This window comes from Ambystoma mexicanum, chromosome 6q (genome assembly GCF_040938575.1).
Source record: "Ambystoma mexicanum isolate Mex_15411 chromosome 6q, UKY_AmexF1_1, whole genome shotgun sequence".
NCBI lineage: Eukaryota > Metazoa > Chordata > Amphibia > Caudata > Ambystomatidae > Ambystoma > Ambystoma mexicanum.
Genome location: NC_090937.1, coordinates 1,076,988,957 through 1,077,010,283, shown reverse-complemented (window position 1 = coordinate 1,077,010,283; position 21,327 = coordinate 1,076,988,957). Strand labels below are relative to the sequence as shown.

Here is a 21,327-nt window from a genome sequence, read left to right as displayed (position 1 = left end):
TAAAATTCACTCACTGACTGATTGAGAACGATGATATAGTCGATATGTTAGACCCGGTGGCCAAGAGTGTAAAATGTATGTGACATCCAATCAAAACATGACTACATAAAACCTATTGGCATTAAATCAGAGTTGTGTAGCAACGATGTTATTCGGAAAGCGGGCTCTGATCTACATCTTCGTCCAATTGTGTCAAGTGCAACTTTTACCAAAATTGCACCTTTTTTACCGACACCTTTTTGTTGGTTCTCAAGCTCATTGTTGTGTAAACCTTATTTAACATGTAACATCTAAAACACTTCAGTGTACCTTGGCTTTTAAATTGGTATACCATAGAAGAGGTACTATTAGGAACAAAACAAATATGATTTCTGCCCAAGAAGTGCAAGTTTGAAGAATAACTTTGGTTTAGATTGATGCGATGAAACATGTTTATTTGTCCCCTAGTTTAAGACTAGGTGGTTTCCAGACCAGGGGGAATCTGGTTGTTACTGGTCATGGCATATGCAATTTGTTCCATTGTTATTTTGTGCAATAATTTGAACAGCTTAATTAGTATTTGGTGGTAATTATTCACACCAACATGCAATAAATGTTTAGTTGCTAATAGAAGATGGGATGGAAGTTGTCTTTGAATGTTGCTAATCTATTGTTAGCATATAGCATATTGGGACTGGTTAACCCCTATATTTTTCTTGCACTCAGTTTCTCCTTGTAGAAAACAAATTGGAGGTTGGTAGCATGCACTGCATACTATATGTAGATTTTTTTTGTTAGCTGCATGTCATCCAGCATTTGCTAGTTTTGTTCAGATGAAGTTTGTTGTTTTGATAGTTGTGTAGTATAGAATTGTGTAGCCCAGTTCTTTTGTTTTGTGGACAGATGAAGGTGTTTGAGAGGACCTACCAAAGGTAACCATAGTTTTCTGCATTGGGGATAGTCACAAATGTGTTTACCAGTTTAACAGATGTCTTTCTTGAATTGGAGAATAGAAGTTTACACAGGTTGCAGAAGTGGCTTTTGAAGCTTGGTAGTGGAATTCATGCCTCAAATGACATTGAGACAGCCACTGGAGTAGTGAGAGTAGAAATGGACACACATTGAGAGTACATTTACATATAGCATGCTATACCTAAAATAGTTTTTTAGGCACAATACAGCCAACTATCTATCATTTTTTTGCAAGGAGACACTGGAAGCAAACACTCTAAAGGCAATTTTCTGACCGATATTGGCATCAGATTCCCAAGTGCTCCTCATTTGACAACGATTGCAAACTTATGCCGAGGGCATGCTATTCATTGTCAACTATTGTTGTGATATTCTTTGGTTTATAAACATCCTGCATGTTCCCTCCTAAATGGCATGCATAGTCCCCTTCTTTGCTGGTCTGCATCACTAGAAGTTGAGAGCTGGCCACACTAGAGCAGGAGAAATGCAAACAAAGATAGATCCAGGGAACCAGCATTCTCAGTCTGTGCCCTGTGATGAGGTCCTTTGCCTGGCTCATGGCATCTTCAAGGGGCTAACTTGGGTCCAGGTACCCCCCAGAGAAAGTAGATATTGGGGTGGAGAGGGTATGTTTAGGATCCCTTATTCCAACACATGCAGTGGACAGCCACAGCACTATTTAGAAGTCAACCCCTCCCCAATCGCCAGAAGCGCTCACTGAGCAGAACCAAAAACCTAGCAAGGGAAAAGAAATGCTCCATTTCATCTAAAGTTAATTTCATTCACATGATAGAAATGTTGCAAATATGCATTCCTTCAACCGCAGTACAAAAGCAATTATTCTCCAGCCCACAGTTGCCCATTAATTGTCTCTCGGCCGAGCTGCTGATCCAATTTTGCAAGTTCCTTGTAAAATAAGATTCTCAGCTTTTTATGAGTATCCAGAAAGCTTACCATGTGTCCTTTCTGCTTGTAATTCTCATGTTGAGAGACAGGAAAGTAGGGGCCTACTCAGAAAGCAGCAGTGTGGGCCTGGAATAGTAGACCGAATTAGAATATGGCAGATTGTACAAATGAACGCTTTCAGACTCCCTGACCCCCAGCCTCCAAAGTGAGGACTTGTGTATTCAGAGGCAGAGGCCAGCCCGACCCTGCCCCAGTGCTTGTGCACAGGTGCAGTTGCTGTCCAAGAGCCCATCACAGGAAGAGCAATATAAGAAAAACCAGGATCTTATCTGCCAGCTTGAGTTATTGGAGAGTGATCTGATGAGTGTTAAGGAGGTCCTGGAGATGAAGAGGTAGTAGTAACAGAGCAGTTGGCGGGAACAGTAGAGGAGGAGGTGAAGAGTTCAATGGATGGAGGAGATATCAGAAGGTAAAAAAGCAGAGAAGATGAGAGTGGTGGTGGGGGGGACAATCCCCTAGCCAGAAAGGCACAAGGAGGCTTGGTTGGCTCAGGGAAGCCTGAGGATGCAAGAGGAGGAACAAGGCGCGAGCCAAGAGGACAGAGGAGGAATAGTGAGTGACGGTGGGGGAGACTTGAGGAAAGGTGAGGTGTTGGTGAACAGAGCGGGCAACCCCTGAACTCTTCTCCCACCAATGGAGACACTACTGTAATGCCACCAGTTGATTAAGGAGACAATCCGACTGACTGTGTAACAAGGACAGAAGAAAGGATTCGAGAATCCCTGGGAAGCCTTCAACAAACTAATTGGGAGACTTGTTTTTTTTTGTAGAAACTCCATAAAACAGTCACTGCCACTGGAAGGCGAGATGTCATCATGCCAAGTCTAAAACTTGATTTTCTCTTTTGTTTTTCTTAGGTTATATTGATTTACTAGTTGCAGGTATCGTGGTCATCTATAGATCCCTTCTGCCATTTTTTGTTGATCTCTGTGCACATTGATCTGTAAGAAAAGTAGGAGAGGTTGTTAGATAGCGGGAGAGCAGGTACGAAACCTGTAGTGTTGTTTGTTGCAGGTCTGAAGTACATGGTCCTATGTGATGGTATGATTCTTTAGGCTTGGCAGAGAGCCTCAGGAATAGCTTATCAAGAAGGGAGTGCTCAAAGTCTGAGAGGTTGAATGTGCTTTGGACAATGTTATCCGCTGAAGCTTTTTTAATAGCTTGGTACCAGGAGGGAGATAGTAGATATTGTGGTGAGTGATGCATAGAGTTTAAGTGGACTGGTGAACTCGGAGCCAGTGTAGCGTGCAGAGAGGAGAGCTGACATGTTTTTGTATCTTCTCAGAGTAATCTGGCTACTACATTTTGGACTCATAGTCTGTTGAGTTGATATTGTGCTTGTCCAAGGTAAAGGCTGTTGCCAAAGTAGAGGCTTCATGATAGTACCAGTGATAAGTAGGGTGTGATGTGTGCAGAGTTGAAAGAACAGCTCCTTGCAATGGCTTTAACATCTAGCTCAAGCGTAAGGTAGCAGTTGTCACCGATAGCCTCAATAAACCTCAGGCAAAGTTGTCTGGTTTCCCCTGCTTTACTTTAATTTTTATATTAGTTTTTTGTGGAGACTGGGACGAATGAGACTAAGAGTGTCCATATGTCTTTCTCGACCTACACCTCTGCTCCCTCCACTCTAGCCCAGGTGTCCCTACTCCCTGCAACTTCCCGATGTATCCTAAAGGAAAGTAACCCCTACTGTCTTTGTCGCCTCTACCCTGAGAGGGAAACCTAAAGGTCGTGGCCTTCTCTGTCTAACTCCCTCAGGGAATTTCTAAATTATCCTCTACATTTTATTCAACAGACTGATCCTGGGTTTCTTCACCAGGTTCTATCCCATGCATGTTTCTCCCTCACTCTACCCCTTAACCCCCTCCCCTTCTCCTCATCTTCCCTGTCCTCCCCTACCCTTCTCCCCATCCTTCCCTCCTTCTGTATCTATCTCATCTCCCTTCCAACCATGCGCTTTCCTCCTGTACCTCACTATCGGTACCTCTTGTCTTCTCACTTCTCTCCCTTCCACGTCTACCTACTCTTTTCTCCTCACTTCTGCCACCCTTTCACTACCTGCTTTTCTCCCCCTCCCTACGTCTCTCTACCTGCAACTCTCACATCTCTCCATCAATACCGCTGTCTACTCCTCTGTCTCCTGATCTTGCGCACTCTCTCTGCCTGTCTCTCCCATCTGCCTTCCTCCTGATTCACTCCACCCACTACTCCACCAACTGCCTTGCACACACTCAACACTCTTGAAGACTTCCACACTCTCTCAAAACCAGCCTACACTTTTTTCCATCTGTTTCACCTTTCTCACACCTCCTACCATTCTACACTCAACAGTCACCACTCTTTCCCACACACAAGACCTTACCAGCACTCTCTCAGAACACTGCTACAGTTTCCACAGCACTTTTATTTTAATTCTTTATTTTCCTTTTCATAAAGTAACATCATAAATCAAACCGTTGAAATTACAATTGAAATCTTAGAATTAAAACATCCAAACTTAGAAATAACATACAATATTAAAAACTATACAAACAAAATACAAACAAAAAGTAACTATTTGTTAACTATGTACATCATAGAGCCATATATACAGTTCAGTTCTCCCATCCCATCCCCTTTATCCATTTGATTAATTAAGACTAATAGACATCCATGAACTTCCCCCAAATGTTTTCAAATATGAAGGATTTCTTTTCTCTGCTGTAGATTACTCTCTCCATCTCAGCTAATTTGAACATTTCATCAGACCAGTCTTTCAGTTATGGGGTTATCCTTGACTTCCACCCTCTCAATATTATTTTCTTTGCAGTTGAAAACCCCCCTAAACATTCATTTCTTTTGCCAGGTGTTCAAGCCTTCCAACATTTCGTCATCCCCTAGAATCAGTGTTGTCAAATCATAATTTAATTTCTCCCCTAGAACGTCATCAATTATTTCACATACTTTCAACCAGAAATCATGCACTCTTACGCATTCCCACAACATGTGTTCTAATGTGCCATTCTGATCAACACACCCCAGTACTCATTCGAATCTGATAGACCCCTTTTGTGTAATCTTTCTGGGCTCCAATAGACTCTATTTTAAATTTTGATTTGGCGTGATCGTTCACTCAAACTGATTGAGCATAAGTTAACATTTCTACACATGTTTAACCATTGGTCTGATGAAATATCACATTGAAGCCTTCTACTCCACTCCATCAATGACCCATTCTCCTTATACCGTGAACAATTTCTTTATAGAAACGACTTGCCAAACCCCCTCTCCCTTTTTGTTTCTAAATGTTAAAGCCTCAAAGTTGAACCCTTTCTTGCAAACAACCTCTCATATTGCCTTTTGTAATCGTCTTTACTCCATGAGAGAGAGGTTATCTATGTCCAGTTTGTTTCTCACCTCTTTCACTGTGAGCCACTTCCCATTTTTATGCAAGTCCCCAATCCATCTAATCCCTCCTAGAAACCAGTCTGGCCAAAATAATTTTCGCATATTTTCTCTAATTTTTGGGTTGAACCAAATGGAAGCATCCGGGCTCTTAAAAGTATTTCCCCTTCGCAGACTAAAAACTCTTTCCAAGAGTTCTGCAGAGGTTCTGTGATGGAATTAGTCTTACTCTGTCTTGAAGTTGTTGACAAAATAACCCTTGGCATTAATGGCCCTACAAATCCTGCCTCCGCTGTTGCCCATATATTGTGTTCATTTACTAAGAATGGGATAAAGAAATGAGCCCTGAAAGCCAGATGATGAAGCATGAAAGTTTGGGACTCCTAATCCTAACTTTCACAGCTTTAGTCTCAGTGGTTTGTTATCCCATAGAAAACTCTGGAACAGTCCATCAAATTCTTTCCAGTATCGTGTACTAATCTTCAGTGGTAGCATACTAAGGACATCTTTTATTTTTGGTGTAGAATTCATTTTTAATGTGTTTACTTTCACCCACAATGAGAGGTTTAGTAGTTTCCATCTTTCTAAATGTGGTCTTAAACCTCCACTTAAGCTCTTTCATATTGCCATGCACCATCTCTTCCAATTTTGGGGTTAACCAGACACCTAAATATCTCATCCTGTCTGAACACCATCTAAAAGCAAGCGATGTAATCTAATGCTTATCGCAGGGTATTGTCAATGGTAGTACCTCTGATTTCGTCCAATTTACCTTATACCCAGAACACGTGTAAAAGTGTGTATGAATCTCCATCAAGGCGGGCAGTGAATTCTCTAGATCTTTCAAGACTAATAATAAGTCGTTGAAATACAGCCATAGTTTTTGTTCCACACCCCAAAAGTTCACTCCATTTATCAATCTCTCCTATCTAATTGTAATATCCAATGGTTCTTTCACAATAACAAATAGAAGTGGGGATTAAGGGCCCCCCTGCCTAGTTCCTCTTTCCAGCTCAAATAATCCTGATCTCCATCCATTTGTAATATCAGCAGTCGGTTTGGAGTACAATAATCTAATCCAGGAAATAATGTTCTCGCCTAGGCCCTTTTTCATGTAGCAGCGTATATAGATAATTCCAGTTTACTCGGTCAAACACTTTCTCAGCATCTAAGGATAGTACTGCAATATCTTTATAAGCCTCTGCAACTTGTGACATTGTTTGAAGAAGCTTTCGTATATTGCAAGAGGGCATTTCTTTCTCGGACAAAACCTGATTATCATGAATGAACTTTGGTAGTAGTATTCCGAGTCTCATGGCTATAACTTTGGCTAATATCTTGTTGTCTGTATTTATCAAGCTAATCAGACGATAACTCGAAGTTAGTCTCATCCTTACCTTTTTTTTTTTTGTTTTTAAATACTGTGATCCTGGCGTGCCTAGTTGTTTGTGGTAACCCCCCCCCCCCCTACTCTGTTTATTCATTTTGCAAACATAAACAAAATAATATATTTCGAGACAATCTAGCTCATCTTTTGCGCGCTCATAGAATTAGACAATTATGTATACATTGTATCACTGATAATGATCAATTACAGTCAAACCCCCTTTTTTATTATTTTTTCTCCCCTTCTCCCCAGTTTCTGTCTTGCTAATCTTTCCCTGGGACCCTCTCCTCGACTTCATTCCAGATTCGGGCATGTTCCCATTGCGGTGGGTCTGTGGAGTCATAGTTATGTCTGTCAGGGTGCGATGATGCATGTCGTGTCTATGCCTCAAAGTGTGCCCCTGTCTGTCATATGTACGGTTCTAGTAGCTCCCAGTATCGGTGCCCTCTCATTCGGTTGAGCCTAGTTTGTCTTTCGAAGGCCACCCTTTCGAGTCGACATGTCTTGGAGAGTGTAGCAGTCCATTCAGTGGCAGTGTACAGTGTTGCTGACTTCCAGTGTACGATCAATAGTTTTTGTGCTATGAAGGTTATAAGGTTTATACGTTTGCGTACGAACGCATCGTCATGCCAGTCCATCCAATCGTTCACTATGATCATCATATTCGGGGTGAAGGCGATATCCGCCCCCTCTGTTACTTGTCAGTGTATTGTGCGCCAGTAGGGGGTGATGGCGGGACAGGCCCATAATATGTGCCCCATTGTTCCAATATCTTTGCACCCTCTCCAGCATAGGGCTGTGGGCTGTAGCCCCATTTTGTGTAATTAATTTGACTGGAGTATAGTACAATTGTTAAAGTATTTTGTACTGAATTCCCCTATTTCTAATGTTGAGGGAGGATGCGGGAATGGCCGAGAAGCAACTGTGAAGATCTGGGGCACTGACAGGGTTCCCAAGTCTTCTGACCTTGTTGCAGCCAATGTATGTGATCTGATTTTATTGTCTGGTATTGATATTAGATAGAATTTTATTTATTTTTATTTCTCGCATTGCGTGGGGGGGGGCTGTAGGCGGGAATCTATTGTGTGCTTGAGGATCGTAGCTTGGATAGTGTGGTAACGAAGCCAGTCCCCCGCCCCCAGACCCAGGAGCCTGCATGCTTCTTGGAAGCCTATCAGTGCCCCCCTCATCCGCAGTTTAGCCCATTTGCCCGTCTGATTTTGGTGAATTATCTGTGTCAGCCCATATGCCAGGACTGTGCGTATGCTGGCCCAGGCCAGTGCTTTCTTAATTGGTGCCCCTTGTGCCACCTGTAGTTTATGCCATTGTTGTAGGGTTGGCCTTAATATTGGGTGTGCTTTAATTTTCGGATCGAGGTTGTGTGGTGGTGTGGCTGTGATCTCTATGGGGGTTAAGGGACCATAAGGACCAGCTCCATGATTGTCAGGTCCAGTCTGATACTTCCTGATGCTGGCCCACCAGACTCCCCCCACCCCCCCAAGTCTGCCTGCCCAATAGTCTCTAAATAGATATAACTACCAAGCTGGCAAACCCAAGGGGAACGCAGATCCTCACTGCACCCTCTGCTTCTGCAACCCTCCTGGAATGGATATGCTGAGTTTTGTTTTGGTTTACGAAGGGATAATGCCGTGAAGACCTAGAATCAATCGCAACAAAAGCAATTCGTTTTCACTTATCCTCCAACCCCCTCTTACCTCATCTTCTTGCCCATCTTGGACCCTCTAATACCTACAGCCTATGCGTTATAAGCTTATATATATTATATTCCTTTTTCAGTAGTTCAGTATCTGGCTAGTCTGTGGAAACAACTGTTGTTGACTGATGCTGAAGGCTCTAATTCTCTTGCTACTTCTCTTGCTCTTTCTCTGGTATTTCCCCAGTCTTTAGAGTCTGTATGAGTTCTTAGCCGCAAAAACGTGTCTGCCATGTAAAGCTAGCCAACTCAAGTTCCTGCAGGTCAATACCTTGAATTCACAGTTTGAAGCTTTAAGAGCTGTTCTGCCAGATCTCCGTTAAACTTTATACAGTTCGTCTGACTACATTACTTTTTCCGTAATAATAGAAGTCCTGAGATTCTGAGAACCAGCTTCTGACTGTTTACTTAAGAAGCAGCTTGTTTCTTAAATGATTGCCTCCTCATAATCGTGCCGTTCTTCGTTTCTAACTTCCATGAAGATAAGCGTCAAAATAGCACACCGAAAAGAGCTGCGTGTAGTAGGGCTAATCAGCTGTTGGTCGTTGAAAGTTAAAACGGAAAAAGGCGACGTGACTTGAACGTGCGCATCCGACGGTCCTTTTCTCTAAACGACCCGAAACGGACGACGCAAAAGAAATTAGTAAAGAAATGTCGATTTACAACTAGTTACATACACATTTGTTAATTCCTACTAAAGCTTAGAGATTAGAAATGCTGCGCTCCGACAGACAGGCCCGCGCAACCTCATTAAGAGGTTAGGTAGAGTTAGTCTTGCACAAGAGCTAATGATGATCATGCATTCCATGAATTAAGCGCATACTACGGAAAGGACTTATGGTGCTGATTTAACTCTTTATCAAAGCGTGATTGAAACTACTCGCACAGCGAACAAAGTTCTTAAGTTTAACTACTCAAAATAGTTACCATAGAAAAAACAAGAAGTAGCTTGCTGGCACTTAGCTTTCTTCCTCTGTACACAACTTCCTTCATCTGTAACCTCTTCTTGGAGTGACTGCTCTTGCCGCTTCAGGTTTAAAGAGGTTCTGTATACAAATAAGTCTTTAATAATATACTTCTTCTAACTTAACTTAAATTCCTGCTGTGCTGAAAAAACTGTGACATGCTCACATGAATTCTTGAATGAAAGGCAGTTTAGAATTCCCTGTAGAATTCCAAACTACCTCACTGCCAGTCTCCTCCAATCACTGCTGCTGATGGGGCTCCATCTTGCCTTGGGGAAACAAAGGCCTCCTGCAAACTTCATTAAGGAAAAATTCCCTTTTGGTTTCTCTGTTTCAAGCCATAACCCATACTAACTACAACTACCTACAAACCACCACACCTGTACCTCCTCCAACTAGAGTGAACTCCTAAAAGGACGACCTTTACAGTGAATGCCCTTATGTGAAAACCTTATTGTGTACCCTGGAATCCTGACGGATTGGCCAGCTAATATCATTGTTCATATTTAGCCACTATTTCGCCCAGTTTAATTGAGCCAACTGGTAGTAGACCTTAAGTGAGGGGGCCACTAGGCCTCCATTTGGTTTGTCCGCCTGTAGTATGGGGAGTCAGATCTGCACTTTCTTTGCTCGCCATATGAATTTGTTAATGGGTTTGTCTAGCTCTTTTAGCATGTGGGTGTCGGGCCGACTGAGAGCATCATTGCTATGTAGATGAGTTTGGGGAAGGAGTTCGTCTTTAGGGCACTGATCCTCCCTGTCATGGATAGGGCCAGCGTGTCCCATCTCTCTGTCGTTTTTGATGCTTTTGAGGATCTGGGGGTAGTTTAGGTCACAGAGTTTCGCTATTGAGTTGTAAAATACCATCCTTTACAGATGATATGAACATATCTTTCAGTAGGTTCAAGAGATTGGCAGAATCTTATAAAACTCGGCTGGGAGGCCGCCAGGTCCTGGTGATTTCCCTGTGTTTAACTCTGCGATTGCCTTTCCAATTTCTTCAACTGTCAGTTCTTTCTCTAGCTCGTTCTGTTCCTTTTTCAATAATTTTGGTATCTCCAAGGTCTCCATAAAATTTCCCATTTCACCTGTTACCACTGGTTCATTGCAGCATAGGTTCTCATAGTAATTCCTTAATATCTCAATTTCTGTGGACTTGAACATGATAAAAACATCGGGACCTCGTATTGATGTTATTGCCCTATCCGACTCTAGTTTTCCTCAAGCAGTGTGCAAGCCATCAATCACATTTTTGCCCTTTCTCAAGGTAGGTACACTTTAATTGATCTAGACTGCGTTTAGCTCTTTCCATTAAAATTTTATTCATATCAGTTTTTAGTTTCTGTAGTTCCTTGACTTTCGTGGACTGCTGCGGATTATTCATCACTTCTCGTGATAACCTTTTGATTTGTGTATCCTTATCAAGCCTCTCTTTCAAGTCTTTTTTCTTACTGCTAGACAGACTCAACAATAAGCCACGCATTGTACATTTGAATGATTCCCATACAGTTTTTACATCCACATCCCTGGTATGGTTTTCCTCCACAAAGTGTTCAGCTTAAGATATAATCTTCTCCAGCAACACCTCATCCCTCAATAACGACGTGTTCATCCTCCATGTGAATGATCTTTTAATTTCGAAATTTAGACTTGTAAGCATTTCCACTGGGGCATGATCCTTTAGGAGTATGTTTCCAATTTTACCTGTTCTATACTTTTCTGTTACTTTGCCTGCTGTTAGTAGCATGTCTAATCTTGAATAGGTTTCATGCGTGTTAGAGTAAAAACTATATTCAGGTGTTGTTGGGTGTTCCGGCATTAGTTTAAAGAAATAACAGAAGTTAGTTGGCATCGTTTTTGAAGGTGTAACAAAGAAAACCAAATGGAGCATGAAAGATATAGTTTTATGGAGAATGCCCGAGATCAATCAAGTAATGTAGTTTCCTTAAGAAATTAATGGAAAATAGTGTGCCTGATGATCCATTACTCCAAACACTGGATTTCAAAGGTATGGGGTCGGGGTAAACGGTGGAGTTTTTTCACTGAAATGTGTTTCATATGAAATAGGGAGGATGGTGGCATGTTTTACTTGTAACACATCTCTAAAGTGCTGCTAAAGCAGCTCTTCTCTGTTGGTGTCTTGTAGTTGTGGCAGGTCTGCGTGGTGAGACGTGATCTATTATACTGATCAATCATCTTACTAGTCTACCACAAGGGCTGGCAGAATACAATGGGGCACAGCGGCAGTATCGAACGCTCTGCACCAGGAGGAAGAAGTTGTGAACCATGTCTGCTTTCAGCAGGCTTCCTTCCTTTCAGCGCACTGCCTCACTGTGAGAGAATGCCATCTCGTGAGGGCAGGATGGCTTTAGCTTTTTTGATTTTTAATAATTAAACAATGCAGATAATTATGTTTCTGAAAGTGAGAGCTGATATTCGGACCCCACTTTCATAATGGTACATGCTAAAAAGCATTATGCACACTTACTTTGCTGTTACATCTCCTGACATTTTCAGCAACTGCTTTCAGTGGCGACAGGGCAGGTTCAAAGTTTCCATGTATATTCCTGAACAAAGCTGCTAGTAAACAAGATTCCAAGATGGTGGCCTTTTAACTGTTCTCTGCTGGTTCAAAAGCCACATAATTGTGTACCCCGGCAGCCTGGTTGTAGCTATTATCTAAATATAACCCTGTTACTGAGGTTGCACAATTACACAGCCGTAAGCATTTGATGTTTTTTATTCTCATCTTGGGGGACAGTGACTCATTCATGACAGGACCTGGTGTGGTTTAAGCTGTCTTGGCTGGGGATACCCACAACAAACCATGTTGGATCCAGCCATGGAGGCCCTCTGTTTGATCCGCCTGAAAAGAGTTAATCACCTTCCATCAGGGAACGGGAACACTCCCTGGGAGGTCTCTTGCAAACCAGTACTTCAAATGCAATCCTTTCATTACAATGGCCACCTCACACGTGGGTGCTCATTACTAGAGACCTTTAGATGACGACAGACGGAGGAAGGGTGCAGGGTTTGAGTAGCCCAGAGAAGAGCTTCAGTCCACAAGGTGTCTCACAATCTTGGATTTTGCTAGGGTTCCCAATCTTCCCGTAGACAAGGCATTTTTGGTATGACCACAGAAGACAAAGGACACTTGTTACAGCAGCCTGAATTGGCCCTTAACAACAGGCTTGCTGTGGACCAATCCCTTGGGCAATTCATCTTTGTACACTGCTTAAAGGATTTAATAGAATCGTTTTGGGTGTACAGTCTGCTCCAAAGTCCTTTGCCAGAAATATCTTCTTCCTAACCATCACAAGGCATATTTGGGATGACCAGTTGGGCAGACAAGACCTACTTCATCTCAGACTTGTGTAACCAGGACCCTGCTCATTGGAGGTTACAGAACCCTGTAAGTGCTCTCTACAAAGCTTCATGAATGGGAAGGGCAGAAGAAAGGACCCACCTTGCCACTGTGGAACGGGTATGCCAGCAACCACAGAATAAAGCAAGCAACCTCTGGGTCGCTCTGCTTCTCTGAACTGCTTTGTTGCTGGTTAGGGAACCTTCGATACAGTCCAAGCTGCTGGAATATGACTGTTGGAGTAGTCTCTGACCCTTCTTTTATTTTGTTACCACAGTACTATTTGGTTTGCTCTGTCCCTGCTCACACCCCTCCTGAACATTATTATAGCCTGCCCTCGACATGCGCTGCCCCACACAGTAAAAGAGCTTTACCTGTTAGGCTGTGGCTGTGTCCCCTTCATAACTAGGATCATAGCTGCTTCAGTAGTAGCGTGGGCTGAGTAGTAGTTTTAGCCACTACTTATCCTTGCACTCCTGCAGAGCAATAATAATTTTGTCATACTTGCTCCGTGCAGAAAAGGCCTCAGCGACTGCAACAATAGACTGCTTAATAGGTTGACCAAGAACAGGACACCAGGCTAAAAGTAACACTGTGCCCATCTATTGCTGCTTTCGGCAAAAGATGAGATGTGCCCATGCTTTTTCCCAGCAGCTGTGTGTGCTAGACCATCCAATCCATATTGAATGTTTTAGCTTTGGCCTGGAAAATGGGTTGGCTAAGGTTGCAAAATCCAATAATGATTTAATGAATGCACTATAAAAGGAAAACCACAAACCAAGGTGCTGTATCTTTACACAAATCTCACCTACAATATCATTTTGTCTACCCTGGTGGCAAAAGTACCACCACTCAACCAAAAAGAAATGTGATTTTAGAAGATTTTTTGTGCGAGATATCTGCTCTTGATAGGAACATGGTCTCAGAGTTTATATCCTATAATGAGAGATTTGATGCTTATCCTATAATCTTTAACCAAAAGGATCAGTCGGTGAGGAAAACAGAATCCTAGCATTTTGCAAAGATTTGCACAAAATGTTCTTATGTGGGTAGAAATGTAACACTCCCGTTTCTTGCTTACATAGACATTTAACACAATGTGTGCCTTAACTCGAAGCCCATGAAATAATTTTTTAATCGTCAAATGCTATGTTTTCTAAATAACAATATTACTCCTACTCCGGTTTAACGCTCACAGGATCTTCATTATTAGTCATAAATTCATAGATATCTGCACATCATAAAAAAATCAGAGAGAGTGTTGTAAGAGAATTGTCGCCTTAAGATAAATCCACAATGAAGATGGATGCATGTATCAATGTATTCTATTTTCGGACCACTCAGTTGGGAGAAAGCTCACGTACTGCCACTATTGGGTCTGCAAGGTACTCCCTTCACACTACAGACCGGTGAAGTAGTGACACCTTCATCCTATTGGACGTGACTAAGTGTTGCCTTTTGGGCTAAAAGGCTTTGCCTCAACCTGTGGCCTTGCTTTGCGCTCCAGCACCTCTGGGGTTAGATGCTCACCCTCCAACAACAGCTGACTGGCCGGACATTTGAGCCTCTGGGGTGCCCTTGTTACTTCCCTTGTCACCTGGCAAGTTGGCTGTGAACCTGAGAATTGGTGGAAACATTTTGCAAGATTGTGGTCTTCCACTCTCTCTCGTGAATGAGGTCACATACGGATGGCGCTAAAATTGGGTGGGCTCTGAGAAAAAACAGTTTGCCCTAGTGGGCCAGTCTGAAGTTTGATATCCCCATTCAGGAGTTCATTTATAAATAAGCTCCAATGTGTCAAACTGCTGTCCACCAAATGTTAAAAGAAATTCCTCCTGAAGTATAAGTAACCCATTCATGTCTCACTATGCACTGGAACCTCATGACTTCACAGCCCCACTACATTAGCCTAACTTACTTATGGTAAAGAAAAGTTACCCAAAAATCTACCTTGCATTTCAACAAGCAAATACTGTTCTGGCCTTAACCAACCACAATATTTCTGGTGAAATGGGTGAATTTCAGGGCAACCTTCCACATGAAAGTCTGAAAAAGCTCTGTTTGTCTGGTGGCTGTAAATTGATCCTTGCTGATGATAACTGGCAAATCCTCTTGACCATTATTATACAGAAGTCACAGGTATAGGAATTTTTGTATTTGTCTGATTTTGGCAGTGCTCCTTTTTTATATTCTCCAAAACACAGAAAAAAACATTTTTACCTGCCATTTGATGTCAAAGAAAATACAAGCAGCTAACATAAGATCCGTCAAGGATATTAAGGCATGCATACCCAAAGGCATGTCCGACGCTACAGTAGTCACAGTTGCCTATAAACCATTGAGAAGAAGAAGCTAGACTGATTCAAGATCAGACAGAACTTTTCACCTGTGGTGGAACATATATCATGGATGTAGCAGAAGCGTAGAAGACTGCCATTGTTCAACTCTTGTGAGTCATGGAAGAGTGTCACTCCAACCCATGATGCAGGTAGTTCCCTTATCTAGCCCAACTCCAACCCATGATGCAGGTAGTTCCCTTATCTAGCCCAAGGAAGGAACAGCCTCCCAATAGGAGGAATTGCCTTCTACCTAGGCACTTGCGACTTATTTATGTGCCCCCGAAAGAGACAGATTTGGTGGAATCATTCAAAGACCCTCGGTTCCCTACTGGAGCGAACGGGGGTTAGAGAAACAGTAGCTGTAAGGCAGGAGAGCAAGAAGGTTTAATACCCCAGATAAAGAAACCGTTGTGCCTCTTAATACCTCACCCATCCCTAGAAAGCCAAGGCAGTACCCGTCTTCCTCTTGAGTCTTGCTCGAACCACCACTTGGAATTCAGCGCTACTAGTAGACTTCCTATTCCTTTCACAGAAAGGAGGAGAAGAAGGGGTTTACCTCCTGTGCTACCACCTTTCTGCACTTCCTCCTGGATGCAGTGCAACTGCAACGATTGGGCCTCTTAACCTTTCCTCCTGGCTTCTCTTTTTCTCTCCTGGGTGAGTCTGCCTTTTCACCTCTATAGACTTTCTCTTTCTCTACCTTGTTTACTTCTTAATTCATGCATGGGCCTTTCTTCCTTCTGACCTCATCAGCACTTTGTCCTTCTATGGGTCTCGTCACTTTGTCCACTTCCTCTACTTTATCTCATCCCTGCCACAGGTATTAACCTTGTTGGTTGGTTCTTCATCCTATAGGGATTTTTGTGCTTCTCTTATTTGTTCTTCTCCACTCTAGACTTTTAACGCCTACTAGGCGTTCCATATCTTTCTACCTCTGTTTCTTTCTTCTCCCTTTCAAACCAGTGAATGGCTTGGCTCACGGGCCCTCGCTCACCTTCTTTAGCTTCTATGCCATCCACTTCCTTTATCTTCCCAATGCACCTCAAGATCTCCCACACCTTCCTCTTTCTCCTTCAATGGCTATGTGCACTGACCCTCCTCCGCTCGCTCTTTGTCTCTCTCGTTACGGCTGCTTTTTGCCCAACTTCTGCCACCATGAGCTGGCGCTTTTATCCACCTGGGGAACTGGCCCCGGGGGTCCGTGAATGACTGATGCAGGGCCCACTCACACCGGGATCAGCTATTGCGATTCAAACTCCCAATTCCTCAGCTGTGTTTCGTTTTGCCTCAATTGACTGCAGTTTACCACGCCAATCTATTCCGAAAGGTATCTGCCATCTTGCCCTCCACAGTTTTCTGGTAACCGGTGCAGTTCTCCAGCTTGTCTGCGGTATGTCTACAAAAGTACTGTGCTTGCCCAGGAATTAGTGTTTTTCTGTGCACTGGGACATTGCAGATTGTTAGCTATATGCAAACAGCTGGACCCCACAGATGCAATCTTTCCCATGTGTCCCTTTTCCATACTGTAATTTGCCAGTGCCCAAGCCCATTGGCTACCACAGTTCAACTCCTGCTGTAATGCAGTTCTTGGGGCTTCATATATGCGGGTTGAAAAGGACCCAGTGATTCTTGTAGCCTTTTTCACTGTGACATGAATCAATACCAAGGTAAAAATGATACCAGAGAAGTTCTCTAGTCTGGAAAATAAAACAGGATGGCACAACCCTCCTCCATATACCACTGCTTGTGCTGAACCTCACCTGTCAATCATTCAAATGTTACTGCTGTTTTGTTAAGCCTCTTGAGCAAATTCTCAATTCAGAGATCAACTGCAGACATAGGGTAAAAGCAGATCAAGAGGATAGGCATCATTCACACTGGAGATATGATGTACCTGATGGCCCTGCACACTTTGAGACTTGAGTAAAGGGATCTTGTTACCAAGGATTACATGAATAACTAGTGAGTAGCTTGAATTTAAAAATGTAATTGTTTTCATTTGTTACTGTCAATTTTGCAGTGATATGCTGAAGCATGCCATTGGTCGTGTACATGGGTAATATGGGTAATATCGCAGTGTGCTACATTGCTAAAAATATATTATTTCAAATCTTTTAACTTATAGCCATCTGAAGGATTCACTGTGCAATAAAGACCGTGAGCTTGCCAGTCTTCACCGCCAGCTTGATGCAGCCAGTGGAGAACTTGCACAAACTGGGCACTCAAGGGAAATATTACTAAAAGAGAACAGGAGACTGCAAGATGATTTGGCTACAATGACCAGAGAAAACCAGGTATTGCTTAATAATGTATTAATTCTGTTTAACAATGTATTTCTACCTAATAAGTTATGACAAAACTGATAATGTAGCTCATTTGTTGACAACAGCTTCCCTCACAGCTTTTATTTAACCCCTCCACAAACCATGTACAATATGTGTATAGTGCCTTCACTAACCCACAGCACATTCCCCATAATCGGAAAATCATGGTGTCACAGGAACAAATGCTGTATTCACTGAAGCTTTATTTGATACCGCCAGCATCAGGTTCTTAGTTTCATATGATGGGTATAATCCCCATTGACTTCAGAACTCGCGTCCGCTTTAATACTGCAGAAAGTTCTGCTCCACGTGACTCTCTGCAGCCAGTTCATGTGCGCTGCAATGCTCAACAATCCTCTAAAAGGGTCTAAGGAGTAATTTTCACTGATGAGGAAACCAGGGCACAAAAGGATTCTACGACAGAACCCTTGGAGATTGTAGCTTCTTCTGTTATGTTGATGATTTTTAAAGTATACTGCAATGAATCCGTAGATTTCACTTCTCACAAGGGTGAACCCCTACCCATGAGGCCAGGGAGGTGTGGACGCTACTCAATATTCACACTCTGGGGGGTACTCAGCAGGAGGATCTCATGGGGAGAGACTCCCCCTCTCGGAACAATGACAACCATCTAGGGTATAGCTCTGATAGAACCCTCACATATCCTAACCTCTTTTCCATCTAATCACTTCTTGACTAAAACAATGCACTGTTGTAAGGCAAGGGACGTTACTCTTCTAACAACTACTGGGACGAAGAAGAGCGAAAACATCCCAAGTAGTCCCAGTACAGAAAAGAGGAAGAACATTGGAAGCATGAGAAGTGAAGCCGCTAGATAACCAGAGGTATAGACTGGGCAGAGGCAGGGCTTCCCAACCGTCATAAAAACTAAAGAGGGATCACAAGAGAGAGAGCAACAGCCAACCAGGACATGCAGCCACGAAGCCTGGGAACTCCGAACGAGTCGCCAGCTGGACAGTCCACTCCCGGTATCACAGGGATCCCGGAACTCCTATACCCATGCAGATGGAGTCCAGGAGAAGGGAGGCTGAAGGACAAAGGTGCATCAAGCGAGGGTGGCCCCTAGATCATCCAGAAGATAACGGAGTCTGGGAAAGAGGGGAGACGGGCAACAAGACTCGGAGAACGCCGTGCCACGATCCAGAGAGAAAGCAGACCCTGGGAAGTGCCCTGCAAACCCAGAAGGTAACGGTAGACTCCTTGGGAGCGGTAGGGGTAGAGAAACACAGGAGGCCAAGACCCTGTATGGGTATAAGGAATTGAATTGCCCTCCTTTTCATCACAGTACTTGGCGAGAGTGGGAACCAAGTTTCATCCCACAAGGAGAGGCAGAAAAACAGGTTTGAGGACCTGAACCAAAATGGTGGCAAGTCAGAGCTCCAACATACTCTTCCTCATGGTAGTGCTTGGCAGTAGAGGGAACCAGGTCGGCCCAAAAGAAGCCTGTGAGAAAGGCCAGGGGAAGGGAGACACTACCCTTACTGTTGTGAATTGGAATAAGCCAAGAAAGGCCAGGGGGACGGAGACATCCCCACTGGTACTGTGAACCTTGAAAGTAGAAGCCAAGAGAGTGTGAGAACTGTAAGGGAGGAATGGTATCACAAGTATGACACTGACACAAAAGGTACAATTTGTAAAACCTTTATTAAAGTTTCAATGGGTTTGGAGAAACTCCTACTTTGCTCTATAGCTAGGATGAGAGTAGTCTCGACCATCAAATAATAAATAAAACGGTCCTAGTTGTGTCTGTCAAATCAAAATGGCCTATAGTAACAAATGGGCTTTAAGGAAACCCTGCGAGGAAATCCTAGATCCCCAACATACACCAAGATAATCGGAGGTTCTCTTCAGAATGCTGTGTGCATGTCTCGTAACTGTTTTCTAGTCATTCTTCACTACACCATCCCAAAGCCTTTCCATGAGAAATAATAGATTCCATCATTAAACATGTGATACCTTACTTGCCATTTTCTAAAAAGAACCTTATGGACCAGGAAATTCCTTTCATGTCTCCATCAACAAGCTGAAAAGGTTGTTGCAGGTAGCTATGCACCTCCATTTCCCACACCCCAAATCAATGGTCTAGTGCCTGCCAGGAAAACACTGCATGTGTTGACATTTGTGGGAAAATCGCAGTGCCAATATTACATCCTGCTTGCTGTCCTGACCAGACCCCGATACTCAGGCCAACCCGGTGAGTTAAGCATCCTGAATGTTATCTGGCACAAGGCATAGAATTAATACCCATGAGGGGGGTCCTTGCATAATAACCCTGCAGGATTCTACCCAAAGACCCTACCAGAGTGTCCCTTTAATCCCGACCCAGTATGTAAGGCCAGTCCTAGACTATTCCCGAACCCACTGAGATAAACTAGTTAGGAACTAATAGGTTATTCGGGACTACATCTGCTTATGTTTATTGGATTCCGCAATATCTTTCAGGTTTTCGGAAAAGAATATGCTATGGGGAAACACTAGAACATCTAGAGCAACCCATTAGTCAACCGGTTGGTATCTCCTCGAAGGGAAAAACCTAACTTATCCCAATCCCCTAGTGCTTGTTAAGGAGAATGTTTTTCTCCATATCCACATAATTTAAGGAGAGAAATACTTCCTTATCCCTTCCCAAAGTAAAGACGATTCTGCACAGGTGGGAACTTGCTAGGGGTTGCCTGTCCAGAAAAGGGAGGAAGCCCTAAATCCAGGGAAAGGCAGAGAGGCCTGGTGGTCCCTACAAGAAGAGATGAGGATTGAGGTTGAGACTGCATGCCTTTCTTGTTGTTGGCTCTCATGTGTAATCCTGTTTTCAAAGACTGTTTCCCAAGAGCCTGTGAGAGCCATCCTGAAACGATTTCCGTGCAATAGTCTTATATTTTATTTTTGCTTAATAAAACCCTTTAACTTTATTTTGGTGCCACTAACTGTGAATTTCCTTAGCCTTGTGACACCAGCTTCTCCGCTTTTGAGTTAGAATACCGTCGGGAGCCCCACAATGTCTTGGATATCCTGAAAGAAGGCTGGGAAAGACTTTGATGGCCAAAGAGGCTCAACACCCTGACAAACAGGGGTTGAGGGTCAGCCAAGAGCAGCAGAAATGCTGGTATGATGGGGCATTATAGCTGATGCGGTTCGTTACTCTGCTCTAAGAACAAACTTACCGTCGAGTGACAAGGACAGTATGAAATCGCCCACGAAGGATACTGATGCAAGACCAGTCAAGTGTACTACGTGAGCTGGCTAAAGACCTGGTAGAAGCCAAAAGATTCTGCAAGGTTAAAGGGAATGCAGCTCGCAAAGTTGAGAACATTATCGAGCGCAGGCGAAAGAATATGGAGGAAAGTAATTTAGGCAGGCTGGAGCAGTAATGCAGCCTACAGAGGAAAGGAGTGGAAATGGGCTGAGTGATCAGCTTTTTAGGATGTTGAGCCTGAAAGCCATAGCGGTTGAATAAATTGCTGTAGTTCCTGGTCCCAGCAAAAGGAAACTCATAAGTTACAAGCTCTGGGGGAGGGGGGGGTGGAGTGAGGGCATTAGAGGTAAAAGAGCAGCGTGGAATAGAGAGGTGAGGCCGGGAGATAGGTTCCTCAGTTTTGGGAGAGTTGCTTATCAGACAGCACAGCACAACCCAGTTTTGAAGGCGATCAAGTAGACCATGATGTATGAAGGAATCTCTGAGACAAAAGAGCGGAAGGAGAAAGTTTTGAATGTTGTTGACAAGCGTTGACACAAGTGAGCAATATGCCATGGGGGAGAACTGAAACCTTCTACCTGACTGGTAGAGGGGATTTGGAGGACATTCCAGTGTCCCTGGAAAGGGAGAATGTTCAAAACAGATAAGTAGTAGGCAATCGAGGCAAGGGCAGCGCTGTAGAAGCCAAGGTGGAAGAGAATTTCAACGATTGAGCCACATTA

The 21,327-nt window shown here is 43.3% G+C and overlaps 1 protein-coding gene across 2 annotated transcripts in view; it reads left to right on the top strand.

The window, feature by feature from the left end:
• Positions 1–21,327, top strand: part of CEP135 (centrosomal protein 135) — a 642,577-nt gene that overhangs the window by 341,889 nt on the left and 279,361 nt on the right. For both annotated transcript variants that reach the window (XM_069631620.1, XM_069631621.1), the window contains exon 19: positions 17,196–17,364. In XM_069631620.1, coding sequence (XP_069487721.1) covers positions 17,196–17,364 — 169 coding nt within the window. The remainder of the gene's footprint in view (positions 1–17,195; positions 17,365–21,327) is intronic.